Raw genomic sequence first — 20,589 nt, 5'->3', positions numbered from 1 at the left:
ACGAAGCACGATTCAATCAGAAGAATTTATTTGCAGTACGTTGTTTTAAACATTGGCATGGTGCGACTCCGGGTGTGTTTAACTGCAGTAGTGGTAGTAGTGCACGCCTGGTCGCCTGTATGCGCGCACACATACACACACACACACACACACACAACCAGGAACTCGCAACTGTTCGCACGGCCGGCGTCGCAAGCAAGACTTTTTTTTTTTTTTTTTTTTTTTTTTAGGCATCGTCCAAACGTCGTCGTCTTGCTCTTACTCTCGGTTTGGCTGATCTAACTCCAAGCGCTCGGTTCTCGGATCTTTTTGGCGAGGCATCAGAACTCCAAAATTAAAAAAATAAAATAAACATAAAAATTAAAAAAAGGGAGAGAAAATACTGAATTGAATAGAATTATAATGGAAGTGAACCGACAGTACCAAACAGTTCTCTACATATGGGTGGGGGAACATACAGCAAACATACTGCTACAGAACAAACACCTACAACCAAGCACAGCTAGCAGAGGGTATTGCACATGAATCATAAAAAAAAAAAAACAAACAAAATAAACCAAACAAATACGAGAAAAAAAAAGTAAAACCCTTAAAATTTACATTACAGTCCTTTTTATTTCTAAGTGAAATTTACATACTGTACAAAACTAGACGCTTCCTACTATTGACAATAGTTTCCTTTCAAATAAATAAATAATGGAATCTGTATTAACATGTCCTTAGCGGCTAACAGGCTAACACGGGCGAAAGCTCGTAGAAATTTAGAGTGAGGTAGTTCATCAAAGTCGACTTTTTATTAGGATTACAACTTGATTACACTCAGAGGAACAAACGCGCCGCGAGCTCAGAAGTCAGGCAGCGGCGGCCCTGTGGAGGGCGGAGGAAACATAAGAGCACTTAGAACCGAAAATGAAACGAAGAGCTAACCGCGAGAACCTGATCCGGAACTTCTAAGGGTGTAACGATTTTAACATGCTCCAAAAACAGCAAAGTGTTGCTCGTTTGCCATCGAAACCATGGTCAGTGTTTGTTCAATATTGGGCATCAGGGGGCAGCCTATTGCAGGGAAGGTGAAGCAAGGGGTGTGGCTTATGGAATGACGACACCCCACACTCAAAGCCTGGGCTTGGTTTTCTGAAAAGGGTTCTTTAAGGGATACTTACTAACCATGTAGAACAATCACAAGGCTTGGTAAAAGGGTTCTTCGCTCTGCCGGAAACTTTTGTAGGTTCTTTATAGGGGTTTCTTAGAGAATCCCATCCTTAACTGAGCAGAGGTGGCCTGTGGGGAGCATGATTAGACCTCTGCAGAACCATTTTAACCTACAAGATATCAACAATCACGATTCTTAGCATGGCGTCGGTCCTGAAAATACATGCATGGTCGTCACTGGACACATTAGAACAGTGTGAATATGATAGGAACTCAAGGCACAGTCAGGTTCTACTGATGCGAAATTGGAGTTCTGCATATCGTTACACCCCTAGGAACTTCGTTATTGACGAACACATTTCAGTTCCTTTTTAACTTCCCAACTTTCTTTACCAGCGACTACGTACACCAACTCTCACTTTACATCCTGCGACATCGCCCCGCTAACCAGATCCCACTTCAGCTTATTAGCGTCGGCTTTTCAAGATGGATTCCTCCGAACTGTCAAACTTCTCTGCATAAATAAACAGCTACGACATGAACAGACTCATTCAGAGTGGGGGTTTGGTGGTGTGGTGAAACACTAGGTTCTAGATAACCTCCCCCAGTCAGAGCTGTGGTTCTACAGTGGAGGTGAAGGGAAGCGGACGTCTGAAGCTCTAATAATAAAAGCTCCTCACATTAAGTTCTTCACCTAATGGTGATGAAGACGCTGCCTGATGCCTGAGACACTGTTCTACCAGAGTTCTGAGAAGAGTTCGGCTCTAGAACCTGCTTTTAAAATCAGATCATTAAAATGGTGGAGGGATACATGCTGCATCCTAAAGAAAACTGTATTAGTTGAGATTCTCCACAATTTTACCATCATCGAATATTAATCTCAGAAGACTTGTGTATCTTCACTGGTGGGTTTGGATAGTAAATAAATTATGGGATGCATCTGTGTTGTAGTCATGGCAACCGACAGACACCTTGTTCCGTTCACCTCCACTGTAAAGAGATCAGAGTGGGTCAGTTTCTCTCCAGCTCAAACCCACACTCTGAATAAACTCTTCTCAAACACTGAGTTATGCAGAGGTCTTCTCCAAGTAAACCTTTCGAAGTAAACATTCTCGTACATCTGAAACACTTTGATGAACAACCTTTCCAAAACCGCCCTGTTTAAAATCAAAAGAACCGTAGACGTCGTATCAAAACCAAGATATCGAAGTCCACCAGCGTTCCAACAGCTTCCCCAAGGATGATGTTTATGATGGAAACCCACAGAACATGAAGTGCTGATCTTGTGAAAACAAGTTTCGTTGTTCGACCCAGGCACTTTTTCCCCCTGAACACGCAAAACAATAACGCCTCTAAAAACAAAGACCACGCCCACTATTGCATTCGGTTTTAGCGCTGACTTGCTCCATTTGGTTGTGATAGTGTTGCATTCGAAGTATCAAGCATTGGGGTGGACAGTCAGAGAGCATGCATACGGACAGACTGCACTGGACTGGTGTTACTCTACAGTAGATTACAGTTACTGAAATGACAACAGAGAGCTGGAAGTACATGGTGAGTTGTGCTAAAACTGTGGAAATGGGTCAGCAAGCGCCGCCATTTCCACCAATATAAATATAAAGGACAAGGACAGTCCTTTAAAGAACAGTGAGCAGAACACTATACAAATCCATCCAAGTAGAGGTGGGCGATATGACCATATTTCAGAGTATGCTGTGCCTCGTACCCAGCTCCAGTTTCATTCGTAGATTATGTAGCGAGTGGATAGTCAACCAGTTTCCTAAATATCTGAAGTCTAAGTATGGACAAGAATATCGAACTGCAAACCCAAGATTATAAACCGGGTCTAACTGTGGGCCGAGCGTATAGTCAACGATCATTTACATCATATTAGTTTTTCTTGGTAAATCGTAAACTGGTTATAGATATAAAAGTACATTTAAACCAGAGCATTAAATAGTATACTAAACATACAGATTTAATAATAAATCAAATTATAAATAATAGCACAGTGTTTGAAATCTGATAACAGCCATCATATTCATTTTTCTTGATTGAATTATTTTGTCAGACTTTTGAAATTTGCATTTATTTTATTATTTTATTTTATTAGTTAATATTTCTCCCACATCGCCCACCCCTACATGTCATTAACTACACAGGCACTGATTAACAGAGCCGTTGCGATAATTAAATTTTACTGACCAATTAAAATTCACCTGCCGTGATTAGTGAGTAATTTGCATAACGATTTTTTTTTTATCGTTAAATTCTTCTACTAGTTTCTATTAAAGTAAGAAACAGAGCCTGATTGGCACCCATTTATTTACATTTACGCAAAAGATTATTTTAGTGAAGTCCTTGGGTCATAAATACGTCGGAAAGCATCTCCATGGCTTGGTTTTGTTCTAAAAAAAACAAAAAACAAAAAAAAAAACAAAAAAAAAAAAACTGACGACTGAATTAATAGGCAAAAATCTGCAGATTACCCAATTACTGATTTAATCAGTACCGTCAAAATATACCCTGGAGTTCGGGCCCTTTTAACCCTGTGCTTACCACGCAACCTGGTTCTATTCCAGTGCCGGGTTCTCCGTACTACTAAACATAAACGGAACCTTTAGCGTAGGGTTGGGTGGTACTCTTTAAAACCATCTTCGAAGATTACTACAGTAAACAGCGGGGATTAGCAATTCCCGGTCATCAAACTTTAAACTCTTTTAAACTGAAGCGTTCCGAAATTGCCTCAGTTTAATCGAACTGCTAAACGCTAAAGAGCCTTTAAAGGGGTCTGGAGCGGCAGAAAAGCTGAAACCCAGCCTTTTCTGAGGCATCTGGAGTAGCAGCAGGCTAACTAGGCCATGGTTAGCCTAGCTTAGTTAGCATTAAGTTAGCTAGCAGTTCCAGATAACTAAAATTACACACGTTTAGAGGAGCAGAATCTAATGATTTTTAATCTGGCAACAACTGCTGAACGTTAAACAGTGCTGCTAACTCGTGAGCATGAGCAGTGAGCTTGCTAGCATGATAGGTTGAGCTTTCCTGGCTCAAGTTCAGTTGATAAGGACTCAAATCTGAGGGACTGAAGTCGAGTGACTGGTTTTGGTGTTGGATCCGAAGTTTTGCTGGTTAAGCTAGCATTAGCTCAGCTAGCCAGCTACAGATCGAGTCACCACCGCACAGGCTCGATTACGGCTAACTACGGTGCTATTGACACTCTAAACTCTAAATAATAATAGTCGTGTCTGAGAGAAAAATAACCCCAAAAAAGTGTTGCTGTAGCCACAGAAACACTGTGGTGTTTGGCGCTGTTAGCAGGCTAGATACGCTTAGTTTAGCTTAGTGAGTGAGCTGAAATAGCCACACACCACAGTACAGGCTCCTGTTATAGCTACCTAAATCTTAAATTATATATGTTTAGAGGATAAAGACTCAAAACATGACCGTAAATACAGCAGAAATAGACTGTGAGCTATCGCTAATCCACTGCAGCTCTTGGTTATTCTCAGACAGAATGTGAAGTGATTAGGGGTTGCTTAATTTTTACATGGGAATGCATGCTGGACATAGTCCAAGTCAAATCCAGATGATACGTTCGTCCAGACTCCATCCGTCCTTTTTTAAATATTTTTTTTTATTCGAAACTATCTTTGCGGCTAACAATTAAAACACATTTATTATTTTAAATACTAAAATATATTAACAGATTTAAGTATACTTTATTACCGTGATACCACCCAACCCTACTTTTAGTCAGCTTTTACTCAGCTTTAGATTTTTAGCTTTAAAACTTGTACAGACTTCATCACATACAGCAACACCTCGAACATCGGAGTATAATTACGCAGGACTGCATCTTTTATAAGAACCAAAGTGAGGAGAAAAATCAGTAGCTTAGGGAACCTACAAGCATCTCAATTTAGATGGTCAAAGAAATGAGGAAATGCTGTATGACCTGATCTCTCGCAAACGTGTTAAGTGCGCGAGAGAGAGAGAGAAAGAGAGAGAGAGAGAGGCAAAAGTAATCTGCTTTTCAGACACAAAGAATTAGGCTGGAACTTCACTCTAAACACCATCACCTGCAGAACGGACCAGCTCCCAGCATCCCAGCATCGCGGGGTCCTTCTGCTGACCTTCCAAAGCAAAACCGTGACGAACGATGACTCACCGCAAACTCCAAAATAAAAACATCTTTAAAAATATATTTACCGTACAATCTTTACAAACGACCTCAAACCGCTGCCACGCTCCGCGTCCGCGCGGCGAAGACGGCGAGGCGGCAGCTTCAGTCTTGGCGCTAAAAGTTAAATTACCCGAAAATGAACGCTGGTTTGGTGTAAAAGCTCCGAAGGTGCCCTCAAACACTCTTATCTATTCTGTCTTCTTTTTTTGTGTTTTTTTTGTCCGCCGACCTTTAAAGAAACTTGTCAGTTCGAAACGGAAGTGGGGGGCGACGACGAAGACGGCGGCGACGACGACGTTCCTCGTGCCGGCTCTAAACTCTATGCCGGCGGAGACGGGTGGCAGAGGGACGTGGGAGGGTGGGAAGATAGGCTGATGGTCATCTGCAGCAGCCCAGCGGCCCGGCGGCAGAGGTTCCCTGACTGTTGTCCGAGCCCGAAGCCAGGGTGGGGTCGGTGGACATGGACGACGCGTCGTTGGCGGATGAGGAGGACGTCGAGGGGTGCTGGGGGTCGCCCGTCACTGCTGCACCTGTGCTATGAGAAACAAGAGCAGATCAGAATATCAGAGCTGCTGTGGATACAATCGCAGGTCTGAATATCGCTAAAAATCGCCATCACCACCATGCTCAGCTCTGTATCGAGAGTCCTGGCGGTCAGAAGATGCTTCAGTGAAGCAGTGGTGGCTTCTGCCGTGATTACGCCTAACCCCAGTGAAGGCTGGGTGAGATCAGCTGTTCGAAGAGGAAACTAAGTAGGAGGAACTAACCAAGCGAGGCCGGCTGTCCGCGGATCACGCCATTCTTCGAGCGCTCCTCCCAGTCCAGCACCTCCTTGTAGATGAGCTCTGAAGGGTGGAGAGGAGAGTTAGATGCATGATGGCGCTGCATGATAAGACTCACAACTCCTAAAATTAAACTGGTTCTAGTGCAGGAACGGGGGTTCCACCCAGCAGTTCTCCATCAGTGCTGAGGCTGATTGATCATCAATACTACACCTTTCCACTCCTCCACGGTGTGTTCTCGCTCGTCCAGCTGCTTGTCTGTGATCAGCGGCGGTGGCTGGAAGAGAGAACGGCAATCATCATCCTGACCTACGTTCACCTGGTGTGAAAAGCACTTTACGCTACTTTTACTAAAATTATACTGTATTATTATACTGATTATTAATATTAACTTGTGCTATTATTATTATTATTATTATTATCATCACCATCAGTATTATTGATGATTAAAAAAAATGATACTTCAAAGTCTATAATAGTAGTAGGAGTGATTGTGCAATACCTAAAAATCCTATCATTATTACTATATTTTCACATATACATATAAAAAATTTTATATTTTTACTATTTTATATATATATATATATATATATATATATATATATATATATATATATATAGAATATGAAATTTCATATATTTTAGTTTAAAAATTTATATATATATCTTTATAAATACAAAACATTAAATATTTCATACATTTTTGTCTAAAATTGAATAATTAATATATATTTTTTGGTACTATTTTCTATATATTTGACTAGATTTTATAATGGTTTTAAACCCAGAGCAGTGATCTGAAGGCGTGATGTGCCCAATCAGCCTTGTTCGCCATAGAACCCGTCAAGTGGCCCGAACGGTGGCCCGAACGGTCACCGTAACTAGCAATGGCCTGAACACTCACCGCTTCCACCTCGGTGGGGTCGTACCACACGTTGATGTAGGGATGTTGGAGAGCCTCGTCCACGGAGATCCGCTTGGACGCATCTATTACCAGCATTTTGGACAAGAGGTCTCGAGCCTGGCTGGCTGCAGGGAGAAACACAGGCGGAAATTAAACCAGGGTTCCCAGCAGCGGGACAGATATTCTTCCAGAGCCCCTCTGAAGACCGTTCCCCCTGTTTCTGTACCATTACAGTGTGTGGGTCATAGGTGAGTGTGTTTGATGATTGAGGTGTGTGTGGAAGTCCCAGAATTCACTCCTTCCATGGTGGAGGTAGTCTCATCATCAACAGCTCACTGTGAGAGCTAGCCAGGCTAAAATACAGCCTCCAAACATGGTGGAGGTAGTTTCATCAACAGCTCACACTTACTGTAACTAAGACCCCCTCAGCTGATGTTTTGAACCCAGGGGGATCAGCATCTGTTGTTCTACATTGTGGTGTAAAATAAATGGACTGTTTGATACAGCAGCCTCCTTTCACTGGTCATAAGTATTTGGATGCAGATATTTTAATGTGTTTAGGTAGGAAAGCTGTTCTGCTTCAGACAGTATAGAATTTTAGTGACTGTACGGTCAACATCGCCTATGGGGGAAGTTGGAATGGTACTCACCCTTCAGCTTGTTGTGGTCGGAGTCTGCGGGGAAGAGCACGTCGGGGAAAAGCTTCTCAAAGCTGTAGCCGGCGTAGCGGGGCCTGTTCTCCACGTAGGTCCTCACCGACTGGTTGAGTTTCATCATGAACTCCTGCGACGGCGTGCCCAGCTGCTCAATCACCTTATTCCACTGGTCAATATCTGCAGGTCGCACAGCTCAGGAAAACGAACAACACTGGCAAAGACTCGAGACGCAGGGCAAGTACAGCAGTGAGCGAATCCTCGCCAGGTTCGGGCAAAGCGGGGGTCGATGCTTAATCATGCTGCGTCATTTTAAACCACATCCAGAGTCTGAAACCATCAGGCAGAACCCTAGAGAACAGAGACACTGAAACAGCTCACAGTGAGAGCTAACCAGGCTACAGTACAGCCTCCAAACATGGTGGAGGTAGTTTCATCATCAACAGCTCACAGTGAGAGCTAGCCAGGCTAAAGTACAGCCTCCAAACATAGTGGAGGTAGTTTCATCATCAACAGCTCACAGTGAGAGCTAGCCAGGCTAAAGTACAGCCTCCAAACATAGTGGAGGTAGTTTCATCATCAACAGCTCACAGTGAGAGCTAGCCAGGCTAAAGTGCAGCCTCCAAACATAGTGGAGGTAGTTTCATCATCAACAGCTCACAGTGAGAGCGAGCCAGGCTAAAGTACAGCCTCCAAACATGGTGGAGGTAGTTTCATCATCAACAGCTCACAGTGAGAGCTAGCCAGGCTAAAGAACAGCCTTCAAACATGGTGGAGGTAGTTTCATCATCAACAGCTCACAGTGAGAGCTAGCCAGGCTAAAGTACAGCCTCCAAACATGATGGAGGTAGTTTCACTTCTTTTTACTATAAATAAGTTACTGAGATGGGTTCTCAATGGAATCAAAACCAGAACCATTGGTTCTTCCATGTCATCGCTCAAGGAATCATTTTAAGCACATTCAGTGTGGTAAGGATTTCTGGGATACCTGCAAATATTATAATATTTAAAATATATATAAATATTATATTATAATATCTGCTGACCTGCATCTCAGAAGCAGCTAATATCAGCCTGGAGGACATTTTAATCAGACTAAGCCTGAACTGTAAGATTAGACTCTCCCTCTGGGCAGGATGAGGAAGGCATGATTAGCATTTCGCTAAGGAGAGTAGCACCACTGCAAGGTCCCTGCACAAAGCTCACGCTGCACCCAGTAAATCTGAAGGAGGTGCCAGCTGTCCAATTAGCTTCTTAATACTAGATGGTAGCCTTAGAGTAGCCTACACAGTGCGGTCAAGTGGGGGTCACACTGCATAGCCAATCTGCGTTGCTTCAATCTGCAGTCTCACTTTTGAAGATACAGACAGGGCAGGAACACACACACACCCACACACACACACACACACACACACACACACACAGAGAAACACTAACACACACAATGGAAGGAGGATGGACGTCCAGGTAAGGATACGATCTGTGCCTGGAAACAGCACACTGCCTCTGACCATTTCGGCCATGATGCAGCCAATAGACCAGACATCAACTGAAAAAATGAAATGACAACCAAATTAAAAAAACTAAATTAAACACACACACACACACACACACACAGCGACTCATGAACAGGGCGCAGGTGAACAGGTGAAGTGAGGTGAACAGGTGAAGTGAAAAGACAAGGCCGCATGCAGGTTCTGTGCTCTGGTGAATCAAACCAAACACAAGAAGAGCGTTGAGCGTTCCAGCATCACCAAGAGACGTTCTCTCAGTACAGAAGCTAGAACACTAGAACACTAGGATCAGGGTCTCGACTACCTACATTTCCACTGAAGGCATCAAGCTTCACTGTTCACTGAGAGAAGACCCTTATCCAGTTTATAAAAGAGCAGAATCCAGAAGATCCTCTAATTTCAGACTCCACTAAACACACAATACTCTCAGTACACCGAGTCCTCTCAGAAGAGGAGGGTCTTCAGTCTGGGTTTGAGGACAGCGAGCGTTGGACTCTGCGGTTCGGACCCCCAGGGGAAGTTCGCTCCACCACTTCGGTGCAGGACAGTAAAAAGTCTGGACGCTCGTCTTCCTGGATCTTAAAGGATGGCGGGTCGAGCCGAGCCGGACTTGAAGCTGGAAGGGCTCTCGGTGCAGATCGGGCTTTTGACCATCGCCATCAAGTACGGAGTGGCTGGCTGGTCAGCGCTTAGAAACTTCCGGGCGTATTTTGGTTGTACTGGGAGGCGTTTCTGGCGTATACATGTATAATATAATCCCGATACTCAAGCTGGATGAAGTGACCAGGTGTGGACGGGGTCCTAGTAAATAACAGAATGCTGTTTTACACAATATTTCAACTTTTAACAAACTGCAATGAGCTGCTGCGGTGCCCCCTGCTGGATATACCTCGACTTTCCACCACTAGTCTCCCATATTACAGATCAACAAGGCGTATTTCGTTACATGTATAGTAGTGGAGCTCTGGATTTTCGCCTTACTATGAAGTGCTAAATAGCAAAGGGGGATAAAATATGACAAATTAAATGAAAAAAATAAAATAATAATAATAAAAGTCCCTAACTGCTCCCCGATATCCAATAATCTCACTGTATCGTCCAGGCCTGTGTCCATTATTTGGACGATTCGCAGTCTAATAAGCTAAGTCCGATATCAGACAAGCTCACGGACCACTACCCAGATTTCTGTCTTTCTTACTTACTACTTTCTTATTTTACCTCTAGCTTAGCCGCAGTTTAACATACAGCTTTGCATCACTGAACAGATCCCAGGAGGATGTGGAAAAAAAAACAAAAAAAACACAACAGAATGGGATGGGGATGGGAATTATGGGAACGTGAGGAGCTGCCGAAAAGCTGTTAATTGACACCATGATCAGCACCATATCTAAAAAAAAAATACCGACACACAAGTCGGGAAGCCAACGCAAAACAGCTCGAAGCATGGCAAGGATACAATCCCTTCCCGGGAAAAGGATTTTGTGGCGAACCATTTCTGCCATTATGCAGCCCACAGCCCATATATCCACTACACGCGTGAAGCAGAGGAGGAAGAAGAGAACAGTCTTTAGAAAGCAAAGCATCAGATCAGCTGCTGCTGAAAGGAACACTCCAGCGCTTCAGATCTGCTGGATCCGTCTCGCAGCCTCGGGAACCTGCGGCCGTAATTTGGGTTTCAAGATGCTGAATTCCACGAACCTGAAACTGCGTCCCATTCGAGTCGCGGGTACCATTAAACTGCAAAGTTTAAGGGATCCAAGGAGATTAGGCAAGCTGCACACTGTGACTGACCTCCCTTTACCTTTAGACACATGGATTTGTTTCTCTACCTTTAGATGCTGCTTCTGAAGCTTCTCAGCTTGTCCAGAAATGCATGTGTAAACGCGGGCCACAAATTTCGCTTCCTGACTGTAGGGCGACGCTGCTTGGATTACCAGAGGTGTAACAGTAGGTGTTTTCCTACCCTACCGAACCGTCGGTGCAGTTGGATTTGCATGGTATTGCGGAAACCGTTGTGGTCCGAGAAGGTTACTATGGTACTGTAGTCTTGTTTGCCCCCTCTCCTGTTTCTCGGTGTTTGTGCCAGTGTGATGTCACACATTAAACATGCTACTGTTTACACTTTACTGCTTAAGTAACACACTACAGGCTGTATTAATGGCCTCAGGGGGGCGCTACATGGCAAGAGATGGGACAAACTGGAACTTGCACGACTGTCTGCTCAGATTAAATGAAAAGAAAACGAGTCTTCGGTTTCTTGTTATTTTTACTGGCCTTTATTGGACTCTGACTGAACCGCGAGGTCCGCAAGGGCCGAATCGTTACACCCCTAGTCTCGAACAGACAGATGAGAGTCTGTCCATGGAATTCAGCATCTGCCCAATGGCCTCTGCTAGTCTTGCATTACCCAGTTAAAAGCTAACTCAGTAACCTCCTGACTGTGGCCCACGTTGGAGATTTGCAAGCCTAATGTATTCACGTTTAAATGATGGGATTTTCTGTGTTTTTAACTGAGCGTCCACATTAAGAACCACCCCAGCGTCCCTTCCCCCTCTAAACGGTGCGCTAAATCTGCTTCCCTCTCAGGTCAAATTTGTGTTTGAGGCTAACTGCGTCCCTCTGCGGGTGCTTCCGAGTCGTTCTGGCTGTAGAACAGTAAGCGCTGGAGGCAGGCGGACCCACTGAGCGGGCCATGCATTAATGATTCAACCAACTCTGACGCACAGCTCAGCTCAAACAACCAACCCTCCCCAGGGGCCGCTAAAAAGCACCAGCGCGTCCCAGAATGCATCAGCCAGGGGTAGTACCTGCCCATCTCTCACTTTGCTGGGGGGGAGGGGGTGCGCAGGGGTGTGCTAGTGGTAGTGAGGAGGTTGGGGGGAGGGGGTGTTGCTGTTTTTGGGCATGCTGCAAGGCAGTGACGTGGCTGTGACGCTGGCTCACTCACCGTTGGCCTGGTAACCCATGCCCAGGATGACCTCTGGGGCACGGTAGTAGCGGGTTACCACGTAGGGGGTCATGAGGAGGCCCGTGGCAGCCGTCCGGGCCAAGCCGAAGTCCAGGATCTTCAGTGTGCAGTCCGACTTCACCACAATGTTGCTGGGCTTCAGGTCCTGTCGGGAGTTTACGAAGACCTTTAAAAATTTGGGGACACCCTCGCTTTTCAAAATGGCTTTTGTGAGCTAGTGAATTTCCTCACTGTTTTTTGTACATCTTACAACATTTGAATTGTTCATTTAGTTTGTTTTCATTTATTTCATTTGATTCATCTTTTTTGTTATTATTATTATGTTCAACAAACCCCAGTGCTTGGGCCCCACTGATTGGCACTTGCAGCTACATTCAATGGCCCTAATTCATCAATATCCTCTTAAATCAGTCCCCAACCCTGTTGACTTTCCTTAGCACATAAATATTCGAACTATATAGCGCATCAAGGGCGATTCCGGAGTTGTATTGTCAGAGAATATCATTTGTCCACAAACTTTTGTCAAATTAAATTCACGCTACACCGATGACCACTCTTCGGAAACTCACCCTGTGTATGATCCCAGCAGCATGTAAGTGTTTGATGCCACACAGCATTTGGTAGAGCAGATAGGACAGCCTCTCATGGTCCAGCTCCATCTGAATCACCTGGCACAGGTTGGCATCCATCAGCTCCATCACCAGGTAGCTGCAGACGACAGGGCATGCGCAGATACAAACTTAAGAGAACACCTTACATCTTAAAACATTTGCATTGTTCATTTAGTTTTGTTTTCATTCATTTAATTAAATTATTACATTTTATTATTGTTATTATTAAGGTTTGCACAGGTGCTTGGACCCCACCAATTGCCACTTGCAGCTACATTCAATGGCCATTCATCAATATCCTCAACCCTGTTGACTTTCCTTGGCACATAACTATTCATACTCATTTTACTTATAAAAAACATTAAAATTATTGATTAATGTTTTACATATTTTTCATTTTATTGTGTTCTATTATTTAATTTTTAATTATGAATTTACTGTGTGATTTTACCTGCCTAATTTTAATTTTGTTCACAGCTTTAGAATTCTTAAATAATTTCAATTGTTTATTTAGTTTGTTTTCATTTGTTTAACTTGATTAATTCATTATTATTATTATTTTTTTAAATAAAATTAAATAAAGTTTTACCACTGTGCTTTATACTTACATGCTTTTCTACATTGGACACTAAAGTGGTTTTAGTTTTTGATAAAATTCTGAATTAAATAAAAAGAGAGATAAAATGTGTCTAATATGTGCAGAAATATATAACCTATTATTTGTGTAAAAGTACAAAGGTGTAAATCTTCAGAATTTAAATGCTACAAGATCTTCTCTCCCCCGCCACCTCCCCACCTCCCCCCGAGGCCAAACACTGCCTCTTTCTGCAGAGTGGCATTAATCCTTCAACAGCAGCAGCTCAGCACCAGCACTGCAGAGCTCCTCCCCTCCACCCATCGGTTACTCTGCTCCACCTCCACCCAAAGCCGACTCCGCATCCGCATCTGCATTCCTGACTGATCGGCCCCAAAACGGCCGTACCACCCTGAGAGAACTACTGCCAACTCACACGTCCTGGAACTCCTCCAGCGTCTTCTGCGGCGTGAACACGTTTAATAAGCCGATGATCTGCGAGATACCAAACAGAGAACGAGAGAGGGTTTAGTTACGGGGTCAATAACGGGGCCGTCACGACCCAATCGAAGTGGTCCTCTGACCACTTCACACTACACGGTTCGGGTCCCGATTCTCAAGCCGAGCCGCACTTGCAGCTGGAAGGGCCTCGAGCTTTAGCTTAAGGCTGCCATTAGAAAGTTTAAACTGCTTATTAATTAGGAGCCAAAAGTTTGCGGACACCCCTTCTAATGAATGCATTCAGCGAGTTGAAGCTGCACTCCTCACTGACACAGACACACAGCTTGTCTAGCCCCTGTAGAGAAGTACTGCCAATAGATTAGGACTTTCTGGAGCAGCTCTGGAACATCTTGAACCTGTTGCCAGGTGTAGGCTATAGAGGGGTATAACCCCCCCCCCCCCCCCACCTCAGCATTGAGGAGCTGTGGAGCAGTGGAAGAGCTGTGTTCTCTGGAATGATGGTGGAGTTGTGGATGATGAGGTGGGGGGGTGATCATCATCCAACATCCTAACCTCACCTAACGTCGCTGAATGCAATCAACGAATCAGCAGGTGTCCCAATACTTTTGTCCGTACGTAAGGTGCATTGGCAGGTGACATGGGTGAGCTGCTTACGTTCTTGTGGTTGACGCACTTCATGAGCACCAGCTCTCTGTAGGCCCGCTTGGCGTGCGTCTGGTTCTGGAAGGGCCGGCTGAGCTTCTTGATGGCGACGTTTCTCTCCAGGATGTGGTCGTACGCCGAGCTGAAACACAGAGCAGTGCCGTGAGACACCCGTCCGCCCCGCCCTCAGCGACGGTTTCAGTTTTCTCTGTGCAAAAGTTTGGGTACCTTATCAGTACCTCATCCTGCATCACCTGCGCGGTGCTGTCTCCTACATCCTATACAGCTACCAGCGGCCCTGCACCTCCCCTAATGTGTGAAGAGCGACCGCGTGGGGGAGAACTTACCAGACGATGCCTTGAGCTCCAGAGCCGATGGGTCTTAAATTCTGATAGCGCTTCAAAACGGTGAACGTGGAGTCTCCTACGTCTATACTGTAATACTCCTTCTCACGCTTGTTCCTGTTCATGGTGATATCCGGGCTTGTCTCGTCTTCAGCATTCAAATGGAAGTAGATCTGGAAGGGGAAGAGAGAAAGAGAGAGGCTTGAGGGTCATGATCACGGCACATGTTCCAACAAAAACGTCATTGCACTCAACCCAAATTTAAACATCTGTGTTTATGGGAGCGTGTGTGTGTGTGTGTGTGTGTGTGTGTGTGTGTGTGGGGGTGGTCAGGCGAACGCTGAAAACCGCCCGGGGTCTTAGGGGAGCATGCAGAGTTTGTGCTGTTTTTGATGCGGCCAAATTACACAGTGCTGTTATCAGGATGCCGAAGACGTTTTCAATACAATTCCTCACTTAAATGTTCATCACCCACGGCCGGGTCGACGCCTTCGGCAACGGGCGGCAGCTGTTGAGGGGACTTGGCTTTCAGGCTGTCAAATACAGAACCCTTCTCAGCTTTTAGATCGGCCTTGTGTTGGACCTAGTATGAAGGGTTGACCATGGCCGCTGTCGGCTTGCCGTTGCCCTGGCTGTGCTGGATTGTGTGCCACTGATTGATTTGACGTGAACTGGTACTCAGCAGTAACGCCTCCAGTACCCAACCACCGTTACAAACATATCACTAAACTGCTGTATAGTGTATAATTGAGCATTACACACACTGTGCAGACACATTATTTATTTATTTATTTATATATATATATATATATATATGTGTGTGTGTTCTGCTCTGCTGTGTTCTGATACTCACTGTACTGGGCTGAGTGATGATCACCAGCACACAGTGCAAAATTAATCACATAAAGATAGTATCGCCATCTATGTGTTGACTGAGGAATGATCATGACACTTATGCTACGGCTGATAAAATAAAAAAAACTAATATATCGTATATCGTTATTACAGTTTTTCACAGAAGTAACAGTAACAACATTGGTAAGCAAGGTTGAACGTCATACAGTAAATTAACATCCCCCCCGGCTCTGGTAGCGTCGTGCGCTAGGCACTGGAAACCACGGTTTTATAAGTCTGTTGCCTCTGATTTTTATTTCTTCTGGTCTATTTGAACATCTATTACATGGACAAAAGTATTGGGACACATGCTTGTTCACCGTTTCTTCCAAAAATCAAAAACAATTAGCCCTGGCATTAGGCAGCACGGTGTCCATAGGATATCTGCTCCAGAGAGTCCTATTCTATTGGCAGTACTTCTTCTCTACAGGGACTAGACGAGCTGTGTGTGTGCATTTGCACATCTGTGTCAGCAATGGGTGCAGCTTAAAGTAGCTGAATGCATTCATTAGAAGGGGTGTCCACAAACATTTGGACATATATAGACACTAATATTTATAGGGGAGCGTGCACATGCATATATATGACAATTCTGTGCAGGTTACCATCACAACATAGCTGAGATCCGATCACCCGTCTGATAACAACATCAAACACAATCAATAATTCAGAGCCAGCGAACCCCGAACATCCTCCGATACCGTCCGGGTCCGGGAGTAACGCCGTACCGCTTCCCAAATACACAGCACTGGTCTGGATGTACAGACTGGTGGCAGACAGTGGTTCACTGAGTGCTGTGTGTAAACCCCGACCACTAGATGGCACTCTCAGAGGGTCGCTGGTTCGAATCCCCGTCAGATGAGGTCCCAATAAAGAGCACTGTTGGCTTTGCTCTCTCTCCAGGGTGGGTAGATGGCGCTGTCTCCACCCCTCCACATCGCTTACCTGCGGTGCCGGCTGTCGCTGGCGTCTGTGCGGCAGCTGGTCGGTCGCCTGGTGATGTTGCATCGGTGGCAGCTTGAAAAACGAGGCGCCTGGTGTGTCGTTTTGCTTACAGTATCGCAATATATCTCACAATATATCGAATCGCCAAGCTCTCGCTGTTCTGAGGACACGCCTCCCTGAGTATAACCTCCACTAACCGCACCTAGAGGGCGCTCTGCTGGAGCACAGCGGTAAAATCAAAGGATTTAAACCGCATGGGGCCGATTACCGATACTATCCAAATACGCATGGGTCGGACTGGGCCCTTCGGACCTTACGTATATAATCTTTAATATTATTAACAGGGTAAAATGAGCACTGGCAACAACCACTTAATAAATATTAAAATTTACATATTCATTACTTATTTAAATATTTAATAGTAAAATAAATAAAATAGTAGCTAGTTATCTAAAACTCAGCAATATCAATGAATCTGAGTGTGAATATCGATCGATTTATCAGCCCAACCGATCCATCGGTCAAGCCCCAGCTTCAGTGAAGGCGCCCTAGCCGTTAGCTCCACTCGCGCGCTGCCGTTCAGCTCACGTTAGCGACGCGTTCACGATTATTTGACGTCACACCTCCCGGCCGGACCCCCCCCCTCACGTCTGCAGACCGTGTGGAGCTCAGCCCCACCGCTCCAGGCTTGGCTGTCCGCGGTGTTGTGCACAGACCGCTGGCTCCGTGTTCGCCTCCTCCCTGAACTCTCCGGTCCACCTTAAAAGCCGCCGCAGTTCCAGCAGTTCCAGCAGGACCGCCTCGCGCGCCGGAACGCAACCGCTGCAGCTCTTAAGGTGGACCGGAGAGTTGAGGCAGCAGCGAACACCCTCCCCCACGGACAACAAAAACAAAGCCCAAAACAGCGACCCCCCCCTCGCTTACTCACCTCCTGAAAGAGCCCCGCGAAGCTCCCACACCCACCGAGAAGCCGCGTACCCCCCTCTGCGAAGGAAAGCGACGGAAAAGCGTAGCAGCGCCGTTAATGTCCGCTCTCCGAGCCTCAGCCCGCCGCCTCTCCTTCCCCTGCCAGGCCAGGATCACGCACGCGTGCACTACGTCACGACGTCTCTGCGCTCGCGCTGCTACGTAGGCAGTTTGTGCGGTTCTGCAGCAGCAGAGGAAAATAATAAGAGTTTAATAAAGTTTATTAATTTAAAGGAGTTTATTCCCTCTGTTCAGGGCTGGTGACGCGAGACTGGAAGACTGCAAATAATTATTAATATATAATAATAATAATAATGTAATATATATTTCTCATATAAAATATGCAATATAATAATATAAGATGTATAATAATGATATATAATATATATATATGTTATTATTATTATTATTATTATTATTATTGCTGTTGCTGCTTTTATTTATCACTACAATAAATCAACATACAATTTTATGCATAATTCTCCTATAATGTACATCCGTGAAGTAAAACTCAACAGCATTGATAATTTCATCAAAATAAAAAAATTGCAATACCCAGAATTATTATTGTTATTATGTGTCAGAATGTTTACTTTATATTTCTATGGTGTTTGGGGTGTGTTTCCACATTTGTGGGGTTTTTTTATGCATTTATTTAAATTCTTGTCTGATGTTTCAGAACACAGAGATTTTGATATTAAAATATAAACACAAATAAAGTAATTAAACTAAATGCAGAAAAAAATAATAATTTGTATTTATTTATTTATTTATTTATAAAAGGCGACAAGTATTTAAAAAAAACAATTATAATTCTTATACAAAATGAAAAATAGAGTATATTAGTAAATAATAACATTTTATATTATTTGATGTGTTAAACACACTCACAGCATATAAAAGTATAAGAATTCAGAGAATAAGAATAAGTACTATTATTCTTCTTATTGTTGTTGTTGAGTTTGTTGTTGTTGCTGCTGTGTTTTTAAAATGGCATACAATTATATGCATAATTCCACCGTATTGTACATTTGTGACCAGTAAAACACAACATATGGATCCATGAGGGCAAATTAAAATGGCAATATAATAATTAATATTGTTATTAATTATTGACTGCTTGAAGATTTACTTTTGTATTGTGTTTGATGTTTGCAAATGTTTGCATGTAAGATTTTTATATTAAAATACCCAAATCCATTAAACATAAACATATTTATGTATTTATTTATAAAAGGCAACAATTACTAAATACTCAGTTATTATGATTATAGCACATAAAGGAACTGTGGTGACAGAAAAATAAAACATAAACATAAAATATATAAATAAATAATATTATATTTACACTTATATATAAAATACATTTTGATACAGTCAATACAGTACCATACTTTCACTACAGTACAGTTTCAGCTCTTTAATTGAGTTAGATTGGGATACAGTACCATACTTTCACTATAGTACAGTTTCAGCTCTTTAATTGAGTTAGATTGAGATACAGTACCATACTTTCACTATAGTACAGTTTCAGCTCTTTAATTGAGTTAGATTGAGATACAGTACCATACTTTCACTACAGTACAGTTTCAGCTCTTTAATTGAGTTAGATTGGGATACAGTACCATACTTTCACTATAGTACAGTTTCAGCTCTTTTAATTGAGTTAGATTGGGATACAGTACCATACTTTCACTACAGTACAGTTTCAGCTCTTTAATTGAGTTAGATTGGGATACAGTACCATACTTTCACTATAGTACAGTTTCAGCTCTTTAATTGAGTTAGATTGGGATACAGTACCATACTTTCACTATAGTACAGTTTCAGCTCTTTAATTGAGTTAGATTGGGATACAGTACCATACTTTCACTATAGTACAGTTTCAGCTCTTTAATTGAGTTAGATTGGGATACAGTACCATACTTTCACTATAGTACAGTTTCAGCTCTTTAATTGAGTTAGATTGGGGATACGGTACCATACTTTCACTATAGTACAGTTTCAGCTCTTTAATTGAGTTAGATTATGGATACGGTACCATACTTTCACTATAGTACAGTGTCAGCTCTTTAATTGAGTTAGATTGAGATACAGTATCATACTTTCACTATAGTACAGTTTCAGCTCTTTAATTAAGTTAGATTGAGATACAGTATCATACTTTCACTATAGTACAGTTTCAGCTCTTTAATTGAGTTAGATTGGGATACGGTACCATACTTTCACTATAGTACAGTTTCAGCTCTTTAATTGAGTTAGATTGGGGTACAGTACCATACTTTCACTATAGTACAGTTTCAGCTCTTTAACTGAGTTAGATTGGGATACAGTACCATACTTTAACTATAGTACAGTTTCATCTCTTTAATTGAGTTAGATTGGGGTACAGTACCATACTTTCACTATAGTACAGTTTCAGCTCTTTAATTGAGTTAGATTGAGATACAGTACCATACTTTCACTACAGTACAGTTTCAGCTCTTTAATTGAGTTAGATTGAGATACAGTACCCATACTTTCACTATAGTACAGTTTCAGCTCTTTTAATTGAGTTAGATTAAGATACAGTACCATACTTTCACTATAGTACAGTTTCAGCTCTTTAATTGAGTTAGATTAAGATACAGTACCATACTTTCACTATAGTACAGTTTCAGCTCTTTAATTGAGTTAGATTGGGATACAGTACCATACTTTCACTATAGTACAGTTTCAGCTCTTTAATTGAGTTAGATTGGGATACAGTACCATACTTTCACTATAGTACAGTTTCAGCTCTTTAATTGAGTTAGATTGGGATACAGTGCCATACTTTCACTACAGTACAGTTTCAGCTCTTTAATTGAGTTAGATTGAGATACAGTACCCATACTTTCACTATAGTACAGTTTCAGCTCTTTAATTGAGTTAGATTGGGATACAGTACCATACTTTCACTATAGTACAGTTTCAGCTCTTTTAATTGAGTTAGATTGAGATACAGTACCATACT

General features: G+C 43.1%; 1 protein-coding gene across 3 annotated transcripts; it reads right to left on the bottom strand.

Moving 5' to 3' along the window:
- Positions 1 to 6: 6 nt before the first annotated feature.
- Positions 7 to 17,693, bottom strand: mapk8b (mitogen-activated protein kinase 8b). Of its 3 annotated transcripts, none has more exons than XM_072667853.1 (12): positions 17,557 to 17,693; positions 14,793 to 14,962; positions 14,458 to 14,587; positions 13,778 to 13,836; positions 12,726 to 12,864; positions 12,136 to 12,301; positions 10,645 to 10,716; positions 7,672 to 7,854; positions 7,022 to 7,146; positions 6,331 to 6,394; positions 6,103 to 6,180; positions 7 to 5,865 (listed from the first exon to the last, which is right to left on the bottom strand). In XM_072667853.1, exons 2-12 carry the CDS (start codon positions 14,912 to 14,914, stop codon positions 5,714 to 5,716), a joined length of 1,290 nt encoding a protein of 429 aa, XP_072523954.1. In that variant the 5' UTR covers positions 14,915 to 14,962; positions 17,557 to 17,693; the 3' UTR covers positions 7 to 5,713. The 3 variants fall into 3 exon arrangements, with proteins under 3 accessions (XP_072523954.1, XP_072523953.1, XP_072523955.1); XM_072667852.1 differs by lacking the exon at positions 10,645 to 10,716 and adding an exon at positions 9,152 to 9,223; XM_072667854.1 differs by lacking the exon at positions 10,645 to 10,716 and adding an exon at positions 9,152 to 9,223 and having other exon boundaries at positions 5,777 to 5,870.
- Between the last annotated feature and the right edge of the window lie 2,896 nt (positions 17,694 to 20,589).

Source organism: Salminus brasiliensis, chromosome 22, assembly GCF_030463535.1.
Source record: "Salminus brasiliensis chromosome 22, fSalBra1.hap2, whole genome shotgun sequence".
In the NCBI taxonomy this organism is placed as follows: Eukaryota; Metazoa; Chordata; class Actinopteri; order Characiformes; family Bryconidae; genus Salminus; species Salminus brasiliensis.
This window is presented reverse-complemented; position numbering and strand designations above follow the sequence as displayed.

Bases quoted from the DNA above. Each gene is read 5' to 3' on its own strand.
- mapk8b (XM_072667853.1), bottom strand. From the start codon at position 14,914: ATGAACAGGAACAAGCGTGAGAAGGAGTATTACAGTATAGACGTAGGA. The intron at 6,181-6,330 runs GTGTAGTATTGA...TCCACCCTTCAG, and splicing joins CACCGTGGAGGAGTGGAAAG to AGCTCATCTACAAGGAGGTG. The intron at 5,866-6,102 runs GTTAGTTCCTCC...CTCATAGCACAG, and splicing joins CGGACAGCCGGCCTCGCTTG to GTGCAGCAGTGACGGGCGAC.